The following is an 8,375-nucleotide window of genomic DNA, read 5'->3' as shown; positions in this document are numbered from 1 at the left end:
TTTTTGAAATTTCGATTTTTGTACACAGAGTTCCATCTAAGCGCTCTTCTGGTTAATGTCCGCATGTAGTGAGACATAAATTCATCGTAAGTTTTGTAATCGAAGTCATCTGGTCGTTCAAAACCATATTCATCAATTTTGCTAAAAATTGCACAATCATTATTTATTTATTTATTAAATAGCACTGCAGCAGAGTGGATCAGCAAACGCAAAGTAATCGATTGCAGGTAAGTTACACGTAGTGCAGGATTTGCTTAAGAAAGTCCCTAAGCCCTTGCACCTGACTATCCTTCGCTGGTAACTCACCTGTAATTAGACTTTGCCATTTTCGTTCAGAATTCGTAGGGGATTTAATTGATCTGATAACGGACTCAATTTTACATACTGTGACACACTATCAAGATGCAATTACTCACAGAAACTTTCACTTCTCACGTTAGACGTTATATGCATTTCTAGCTTAAAGCACACTGGTTTTAGGTATGGGCCGCCCCTTTTACATTAATACTAATTAACAACAAATAACAAAAACTTCAAATAACTAAAGGAGACGTCAGAAGATAAAGTAGAGGTTACGTATTTTCCACAGAACATCCCCCCTATGGGTTATATATAGGGGTATTCGATGGTATTTTTCTCGTCAGCAATTTTTCATGGATTGATGTGGGCAGAACACTTTTTTTGGATTTTTATATTGACACCATGGGTGTTTTACGCATATTTGGGCATAATTTTGACAAAACCACGTATATTTTTAAAATGGGACCTTACTCACAGAATATATAGTATTACTTTTGAGTTAAACTTGACTACATTTTTTTATTCCCAAATTAGCTCTATCTTTCTCCAATCTCTTTCCAATTGTTCTGACAATATCCTATCAGTTTAGTTGGGTTAGGAACAAATCTGCCAACTTTATACAAACCTTACTTTTCGATTATTTACATTCATTTAATTTCATTAATAATAAATATAGTCCAACCGATTACCCGAACTGAAATTAATGAAGATCGAAAAGAAGGTAGACTTACTATATAAATGGATGAAATTAAGCTGTTGCTGGGCGTAGATTGCTACAATGAACTTTTAAACGGTATTCATGCCACTACAGTACTTTCAACACTCGTTAATTGTTGTTCTTCAGGCGGTTTCTCTACTTTGCAACACATTATACTAGCAGACCATAAAATACTGCAGGGCCTAACGGGCGCTTCGAGTGACACTGTACAAAAATGTATGTACATTGCTTCCGAAAAACTTCTTCAAAATAAATTTTGTACTGCCAAGCAGATCGAACCATGTCATAGAATAAGTATTGGCTGCACAAATCTAGACGGCCTTCTAAATGGAGGAATTCCAGTAAATGGGATAAATGAATTATATGGTTGCAGTGGTGTAGGAAAAACTCAGCTATGTCTACAACTGGCATTGCAAATACAGTTGCCTGTACATTTAGGAGGCAAAGGCCAAGGTAGTAGAGGAAATACAGTAATGGTGATTAATAACTAGAAATATTGCAGAAGTGGTTTACATATGTACTGAGGATGTGTTTCCATCAAAACGTCTTATCCAGTTAGCCTGCGCTTTTAGATCTAAATATAACGTGGACATCTGTTTTGAAGATCGCATCTATATCGAACACATTCCGAATTTTGTGCGGTTACAAAAGTGTTTAAACCTTTTACCACAGTTTTTATTGGGCAAAAAGGTCGGACTAATCATTATTGATTCAATAGCTGGTTTATTTAGAAGTGACACTGAGAATCCTAATTACGTAGCTAGAAGTCAAGAGTTTACAGTCCTAGGAAAAGTTCTCATTGAACTTCAAGAGAAGTGCAAATTTGGAATATTAACTATTAATCAGGTAAAATTGACAAGGTATTTAAGATGATCAAAGCAAAGGTGTTTAAGGTTGTAGACAACTTATCGTCTGGACTCACCGAGCCTTCTCTAGGACTTTCGTGGGCTAACAACGTTACCTCCAGATTTGGCTTGAGCAGGAATAACACTGATCCAATAAGACGGTTTGATGTCATATTTTCGCCTGATTTAGCGCCGAGTTTCAGCAATCTGCTTATTACTCCAGAGGGTATATTGGACGCATAAATAAATCACTCGGTTACTCTACACCATTTCTTGATCAACTACTATTCTTTTACCACATTGCTCTTTGGACGCCAGACAGTTTATTATAATCGGCAAGATGTCTGAAAACAATGCGGCTAAGTCGCCAAGGGGGCACCCCGCCTCGAGGCCTGGAAGTTATGACACATCTGTAAGTTAAATGATTCAAAAGCGAGTCCCTGGGCAGTGCCATTATTTCAGCACTGGCTATTTCTTGGAGTTCTGGTGGCAGGATGTCATTTCTTTTGAGGGAGTTGATTCGCAACCTTGTAGGCGCGTATTCAGTTACAGTCATTCTTCGTTTGTAGTCCCTAGCCATCCATCGGTTAACCCATTTGTGCCTCACTTGCTGAAACTGCAAAAACAGTCAATGAGTTGCTAGTGTTTACATTTTTATGCTTATAAGGTCTGCTTACCTGCTTGTTAAGGTCGGGCCTCAGCAATCCAGTTGCGTATTTAGCAAGACTCATTTTAACTTATAAAAAGTTTAGCTTTTTACTTTTTGAGGTTACCTGTCAAGTCCATCAAGACACTCAGAAGCCTACGTCTCTACAGTCTTGTTCTATGTTTATAGTGACGTCTTTGATGCTATGCAAATTTTATATTGATCCTACAATATTTAAGTACTTTTAATAAGTTTCGTTTAAAAACCATTTATATGCATGGCAGACATGTATTTATCCTTGTAAAACAATATAGCATTGTTTGGCTTCATTGAAACCATGTTAGTATAAGCAATTTTATTCGTTTATCTCATATAATTTTCGACTGTCAAATTGTTTTTCGACAGTTGACAGTGGTTGTGTCATAGTGTCATGGCGTTTTTGCGTGAAGAATTCTAGCATAAACATAAAACAGTATTGTTATTGTAGTCTGTGCTGTATTTGTTCAGAAGTTTTGAAATGGTTTCCGATTTGGAATCCAATGATGTTGAGAAATCGCATTCAGATGAGGGTAAACCATCGAAGATAGCGAGGATGGAGAAAACACGTGAAAAAAGGAGATCCAGCAGGTCCCGCTCTGGTACCCCCGAGAAAGACTCCCAGAGGAAAAAGAGACATAAACGAAGATATTCAGATGACAGGAACAGTGACCAATACTGGAACAAGTATCCTAAGAGAGACGAAAACGTCGTTGGTCAGAGGTACTATGAAGAACCGGGATACAGAAATCCGGAGGAAAATCGCGATAGAAGCCGCAACTCCCATAGGGAGAGGGAAAGGGAACGTGATAAAACTATCATTAAACCCAGGGAGAGAAAAACGGTAGATCTTTTAACATCGAAAACTGGAGGAGCTTATATCCCCCCTGCAAAACTTCGAATGATGCAAGCAGAAATAACTGATAAATCTTCCATGGCTTTCCAAAGAATCGCCTGGGAAGCTTTGAAGAAGTCTATTCATGGTTACATTAACAAAGTGAACACATCCAATATTGGAATAATTGCGAGAGAATTATTGCATGAAAATATTGTTAGAGGAAGAGGCTTGCTTTGCAAGTCAATAATTCAAGCCCAAGCTGCTTCTCCCACATTCACCAACGTCTACGCTGCTTTGGTTGCAGTTATCAATTCGAAATTTCCCAACATAGGAGAGCTACTGCTTAAGAGGCTGGTGTTGCAATTCAGGAGAGGTTTCAAACAGAATAATAAATCCATTTGTATATCGGCTTCAACATTTGTGGCTCACTTGGTGAATCAATGTGTAGTGCATGAAATCTTGGCACTGGAAATTCTAACACTCCTCATAGAATCTCCTACGGATAGCTCCATTGAAGTGGCAATAGCTTTTTTAAAGGAATGTGGTCAGAAACTGTCGGAGGTATCCAGGAAAGGTAAGCTTTTCTAAAAAGGATTCCCAAAAGCTCGTGATATAGAACAATTCAATTTTCAGGCATCAATGCGATCTTTGAGATGCTGAAAAACATTCTACATGAAGGCAAGCTGGAAAAGCGAATTCAATACATGATTGAGGTGATGTTTCACATCAGGAAAGACGGCTTTAAAGACTATGCAGCTATTATTGAAGAGCTGGATATTGTGGAAGAAGATGATCAGTTTACCCATCTGATTAAACTGGTTGATGTGAAACAGGCCGAGGCTGAAGACATTCTGAGTAAGTTTTTATATGATACAAATGTCTTTCTGGTTATTAACTCGTTTATATGTTTAAAGATGTTTTCAAATTTGATGACGAGTACGAAATAAACGAGGGCAAATACAAAATTTTGAGCAAAGAAATTCTTCAAAGTGACAGTGAATCAGGCTCTGAGTCAGGCTCAGATTCAGGATCAGAGGAGGATAGTGAAGATGAAGAAGTTAAAGGTCCAGATGCGATTGTAGATCAAACTGAAACTAACTTGATTGTCTTAAGGAGGACTATTTATTTGACCATTCAATCTAGTTTGGATTTTGAAGAATGTGCCCACAAGCTCTTAAAAATGGAATTGAAGCCCGGCCAAGAAATCGAGCTCTGTCATATGTTTCTTGGTAAGTAAATAAACGCATCTTCGACAAATTTTCAACCGCTTTTAATTTCTGAATTTTTTTAGATTGTTGTGCAGAACAAAGAACATATGAAAAATTCTATGGCTTACTAGGTCAGAGATTTTGCCAAATAAACAAAACTTACGTGGAGCCGTTTCAGCAAATATTCAAAGACACCTACGCAACAACACACAGATTGGATACAAATAGGCTGAGAAATGTGAGCAAATTCTTTGCCCATCTACTGTTTACTGACGCCATAAGTTGGGAGGTTCTAGAAGTAATGAAAATGACCGAGGAAGACACAAACAGCTCGAGTCGGATTTTCATCAAGATCCTATTTCAAGAATTGGCAGAGTATATGGGACTGGGAAATTTCAATCAAAGGCTGAAAGATCCGTGAGTTTTTATTTATATTGTATACGCTACATTTTTGTTCATTTACCTGTTTTGTTTCAGAACTCTCCAAGGTCATTTTGCAGGTTTATTTCCAAGGGATGATCCCAACAACACCCGTTTTTCGATCAATTTTTTTACTTCAATTGGTCTGGGTGGTTTGACCGATGATCTTAGGGACCACTTGAAGAATTTACCAAAAAATGTACCGGTACCCGCGAAGGAAGAAAGTAGCTCCTCCAGTTCAAGTGAAGATAGCAGTAGCTCAGGTTAGACACCTAAATTATTTTTATTTATTTAAATTGATTGCTGACCAGTTAGGAAGGAAAATATATATGACGGCTCTGGCCTTGTAAGCCTTCCTACATCGAACACTTTGTCCAACCATTCTTCCCGTGGGATAAAAAACAAGTGTTTTTTTATTTACTTTTAGAATCAAGCGATAGTTCTGAAGACGAAAGCCCCAAAGTAAATAAAATGAAATCGACACGTAAACAGAATAGAAGCCCCAAAGAAGTATTTAAAACCGGAAGAGATCAGAATAAGTATTCCAAGTCCAGCCAACAGTTTGATGAGAAGAAAAGTAAAAGGCAAAACGATCGTGGCCATTCACCGGAGCGTCGTTCGACTGATCGAAAGAAGAAGGACTACGAATGGGTGAGAAGCCGCCATGAAGATAATATTGACCAGTTGAGGGATCGCAAAAAGGCGTTTGAAAGGCCGAGATCTAGAGACAAAGAAGTAAAACGCAAATCGCGGTCACGGGAAAGAACAAGAAGGAAAAGTGTTGATGCGAAGTCCAGGGACACTGACAATTATCGCAGGAACCGAGACAGACGAAGAAGCTAAGTGTGTTTCTTTCTTATTCTGGTAGGTAAGTAATATTCGAAAACATGTTCGTATTAATAAAAACAATGTAACATATTGGGAATTATTGAAATATATTTGGGCTATTCGTTTTTCACATTAGATCTGCTTTTCATCAACCCTCAATCTTAAAGGCTGGCATTTGCTCTGCAGCAACCGCTTGAATGTATCGATGCACACTTGACCAGTCTGATCTTCTTTCACTCCCATTTCCCACAGTTTTTCAAAATTACCTTCAATGAAATTGTATCCCAGCTTTTCAAATAGGTTTCTAATCACTTGCGATGATCTTGGCTGGAAGAATGACTGTTCAAAAAAATATCTAACTGTTGCTTTCAATTGAACGCAACAAATTGATTTATTTCTGCTTTCATTCAAAGCGCAGATAGTTAGTTACCAGGAAAAAGTCCCGATATGTTAACCCGAAATTAGTGTAAATGCTAGGATTAACTACACTCTTCGCCGAAGTTTCGTCCCCAAAATTTTCAATTGCTGCCCTTATACCACCACTTGGGGCTACGGGTCGTGGCAAATCGTGTCTTATGGACGGAATTCCTGCTGTTGGCATATTTCTGTTTGAGTCTATAGTAAGCAAAATTTGGTTGGTTAAAGATCGTTTCCGTGTTTTTCATTTTTAAGTCGCATTTTGAACAATGAGCAAAGCATACTTTAAATAACAAACGGGAGGAACATACTATGAGAGATAAGGCTAATGAAATTATTTTCTTCTACAGTCTGCAAGCTCGAGTAACGAAGACGAAACTCTTACCAGTGTTATTCACATCCAAATAATCACATCCAGCTGCCCGAGAAGTAGAAATGTAGTACTTGCTCTCCTTTGGAACATCTGCAAGTCCATAAAGTGAGGGATATTTTGGCGCCTTAAATAGGCTTTCTACCTTCTATTGGCCGCATATCGATCAGCTCCTTATTATTATCAATCAAGTCAATAAATTTCCTGTAATCCGTCTTGCCATCGACAATATAATTCAAGTAGTAGCAAAGACATTCCAGCTCTGTCGGCAGCATTATATAGCTGCAAGAGAACAGTTTGCGCAGATCTTCAAAGGGAAGGAACCCCGATTTGGCCTGAAAATCCTCGTCAATTTCCAAGGAAACACTGAAAAATTCGCAATTGCCTTGTCCAAGTATAGCGCTTTCTTATAAAAATCCTCGATGTCAAAACCGTGAATCCGTTTTTGTTTGATGGCCATCCTTGTTTTGTTTAAACTGGCAATCCATTGACGAACATCGCGCTTAAACACGCAAGGCTGCACGTTTGGGTCCTTTAGCAGGTCTTCTACGCCGTAGAAGTCTTGATTCGAAGCATCGCCAAATGTATGGTTCTTTGGTACCAAACTGATGTTATTGTTTCTGAAAATCGTTTTATTTGCCGCTAGTCGATATGAGGTGTCTTGTTACGAACGGCGCTAAAACCTGCCCAAGACGCGGGCGAGTTCTTTTAAAAAAATCCGCTTGCAGTTTATTGGCATGTACCAGAGGTTCCTTTTGGTACCAATCGCAAGCGCATTTCACCCAAATGCCTCTTGGGTCATACTTCGTCTTTTGTCCGTAACATTTATTTGGATTAAACGGAGGTTTATTGTATCTGAAATAATGTTTCAAGCTTGTTTTATGCGCGGGCGTTCACTTGTTTACCCCCGCTGGACTTTTTCGGAAGGGTTGTAATCGTTATGCGTTTTCTTGTATAATTCATGCCCTACTTGGCAGTCTCTGAGCACTTCGTAGTGGCTTTTCGACGGATTCACCACTTCTTTGAGGGAAATGTCTGAAAACGAACTATGGAAGGCTGATAAGTTCATCAATGTGGCGTTGCTTAAACCTTTTTTGGATGGGTTTCCAAAGGTGACTTCAAGAGGGTTCATTCCTGCTGGCAGTCCTGGTACTGGGTCTCGAACTTTGCCTATTTCCGCGTTCCAGTAGGACGAATACACTGTGTCTTTTAGATCGCCAATCATATGCTGATATCTTGTTAAAACTGGAGGATTCAACAGTTTGCTGACCTAGAAATTTGCATTTGAATGCATTCCCAACATCAAGTTGGATCAAAATTGACCTGGGTGTTTGTTCCTAAAAACTGGGCGCCTTGAATTGGAGGCAGTTTTCTCGGTGGTATAAACTGGTCGGATTTCCAGATGTTGGCGTCATGTTTCAACGCGTTGATTTCATCAACTAATCCATATTGTTTCAAGGCGGATTCAACGTTATCTTTGGGGTCTCCGGATACTTTTCCAGCCTAAAACGGTTGATGCTTTGCATGGTTTAACACAAAACACTGCAGATTATTACCGCACAAATAACAGGGGAGCGATCCACATATTTTCCATAGTTTCCAGCCATTTAAAGGTGGGCAAATAGCATTTTCGGCTTGAAGTTTTCAACGATCAAAAGTGGCTTTATTGTTGTTAAGGTAAAAACAGGCCCAATTAGTTGACTGGCGTTAGAAACATTTCAATGGCGTTTTGGTGGGTTTCTTTTGCAA

General features: G+C 38.8%; 4 protein-coding genes across 7 annotated transcripts; 2 read left to right on the top strand and 2 right to left on the bottom strand.

Annotated features, from left to right (window-relative positions):
• Positions 1-48: 48 nt before the first annotated feature.
• Positions 49-2,127, top strand: LOC109546703 (DNA repair protein XRCC3). Its single transcript, XM_019917773.2, has 4 exons — positions 49-1,093; positions 1,145-1,471; positions 1,521-1,864; positions 1,912-2,127. Exons 1-4 carry the CDS (start codon positions 1,039-1,041, stop codon positions 2,104-2,106), a joined length of 921 nt encoding a protein of 306 aa, XP_019773332.2. The 5' UTR covers positions 49-1,038; the 3' UTR covers positions 2,107-2,127.
• Positions 2,120-2,678, bottom strand: LOC109546705 (28S ribosomal protein S14, mitochondrial). The gene is made up of 2 exons (XM_019917774.2): positions 2,541-2,678; positions 2,120-2,479 (listed from the first exon to the last, which is right to left on the bottom strand). Exons 1-2 carry the CDS (start codon positions 2,592-2,594, stop codon positions 2,156-2,158), a joined length of 378 nt encoding a protein of 125 aa, XP_019773333.1. The 5' UTR covers positions 2,595-2,678; the 3' UTR covers positions 2,120-2,155.
• Positions 2,679-2,766: 88 nt separating this feature from the next.
• On the top strand, positions 2,767-6,844 carry LOC109546683 (pre-mRNA-splicing factor CWC22 homolog). Of its 2 annotated transcripts, XM_019917733.2 has the most exons (7): positions 2,767-3,957; positions 4,017-4,238; positions 4,298-4,612; positions 4,675-5,008; positions 5,069-5,274; positions 5,439-5,879; positions 6,607-6,844. In XM_019917733.2, exons 1-6 carry the CDS (start codon positions 3,027-3,029, stop codon positions 5,852-5,854), a joined length of 2,424 nt encoding a protein of 807 aa, XP_019773292.1. In that variant the 5' UTR covers positions 2,767-3,026; the 3' UTR covers positions 5,855-5,879; positions 6,607-6,844. The 2 variants fall into 2 exon arrangements, with proteins under 2 accessions (XP_019773292.1, XP_019773291.1); XM_019917732.2 differs by lacking the exon at positions 6,607-6,844 and having other exon boundaries at positions 5,439-5,974.
• On the bottom strand, positions 5,928-8,366 carry LOC125504013 (EF-hand domain-containing family member B). 3 transcript variants are annotated; one of them, XM_048665293.1, is made up of 10 exons: positions 8,183-8,363; positions 7,950-8,129; positions 7,716-7,896; positions 7,532-7,661; positions 7,299-7,481; positions 7,012-7,246; positions 6,772-6,961; positions 6,642-6,719; positions 6,270-6,454; positions 5,928-6,166 (listed from the first exon to the last, which is right to left on the bottom strand). In XM_048665293.1, exons 1-10 carry the CDS (start codon positions 8,231-8,233, stop codon positions 5,972-5,974), a joined length of 1,608 nt encoding a protein of 535 aa, XP_048521250.1. In that variant the 5' UTR covers positions 8,234-8,363; the 3' UTR covers positions 5,928-5,971. The 3 variants fall into 3 exon arrangements, with proteins under 3 accessions (XP_048521250.1, XP_048521249.1, XP_048521251.1); XM_048665292.1 differs by having other exon boundaries at positions 7,532-7,896; XM_048665294.1 differs by lacking the exon at positions 6,270-6,454 and having other exon boundaries at positions 6,052-6,166; positions 7,532-7,896; positions 8,183-8,366.
• Positions 8,367-8,375: the final 9 nt, after the last annotated feature.

The sequence above is a fragment of the Dendroctonus ponderosae genome, unplaced genomic scaffold (assembly GCF_020466585.1).
Source record: "Dendroctonus ponderosae isolate FM_Combo_2020 unplaced genomic scaffold, Dpon_F_20191213v2 Dpon_F_20191213_3, whole genome shotgun sequence".
Lineage (NCBI taxonomy): Eukaryota > Metazoa > Arthropoda > Insecta > Coleoptera > Curculionidae > Dendroctonus > Dendroctonus ponderosae.
Note: the sequence above shows the minus strand (reverse complement) of the source record. Positions and strands in the feature narration are given on the sequence as shown.

What these genes read in the sequence shown, in the direction of transcription:
- LOC109546703 (XM_019917773.2), top strand. Translation starts at nt 1,039, where the DNA reads ATGGATGAAATTAAGCTGTTGCTGGGCGTAGATTGCTACAATGAACTT. An exon ending in CTACAATGAACTTTTAAACG is followed by an intron (nt 1,094 to 1,144) that starts GTATTCATGCCA and finishes GTTGTTCTTCAG; the next exon opens with GCGGTTTCTCTACTTTGCAA. An exon ending in GAATATTAACTATTAATCAG is followed by an intron (nt 1,865 to 1,911) that starts GTAAAATTGACA and finishes AAGGTGTTTAAG; the next exon opens with GTTGTAGACAACTTATCGTC.
- LOC109546705 (XM_019917774.2), bottom strand. Translation starts at nt 2,594, where the DNA reads ATGAGTCTTGCTAAATACGCAACTGGATTGCTGAGGCCCGACCTTAAC. An exon ending in GGCCCGACCTTAACAAGCAG is followed by an intron (nt 2,480 to 2,540) that starts GTAAGCAGACCT and finishes CTGTTTTTGCAG; the next exon opens with TTTCAGCAAGTGAGGCACAA.
- LOC109546683 (XM_019917733.2), top strand. Translation starts at nt 3,027, where the DNA reads ATGGTTTCCGATTTGGAATCCAATGATGTTGAGAAATCGCATTCAGAT. An exon ending in GTCGGAGGTATCCAGGAAAG is followed by an intron (nt 3,958 to 4,016) that starts GTAAGCTTTTCT and finishes TTCAATTTTCAG; the next exon opens with GCATCAATGCGATCTTTGAG. An exon ending in AATCAAAGGCTGAAAGATCC is followed by an intron (nt 5,009 to 5,068) that starts GTGAGTTTTTAT and finishes GTTTTGTTTCAG; the next exon opens with AACTCTCCAAGGTCATTTTG.
- LOC125504013 (XM_048665292.1), bottom strand. Translation starts at nt 8,233, where the DNA reads ATGGCTGGAAACTATGGAAAATATGTGGATCGCTCCCCTGTTATTTGT. An exon ending in GCTCCCCTGTTATTTGTGCG is followed by an intron (nt 8,130 to 8,182) that starts GTAATAATCTGC and finishes CAACCGTTTTAG; the next exon opens with GCTGGAAAAGTATCCGGAGA. An exon ending in TTTGGATGTGAATAACACTG is followed by an intron (nt 6,455 to 6,641) that starts GTAAGAGTTTCG and finishes TGCTTACTATAG; the next exon opens with ACTCAAACAGAAATATGCCA.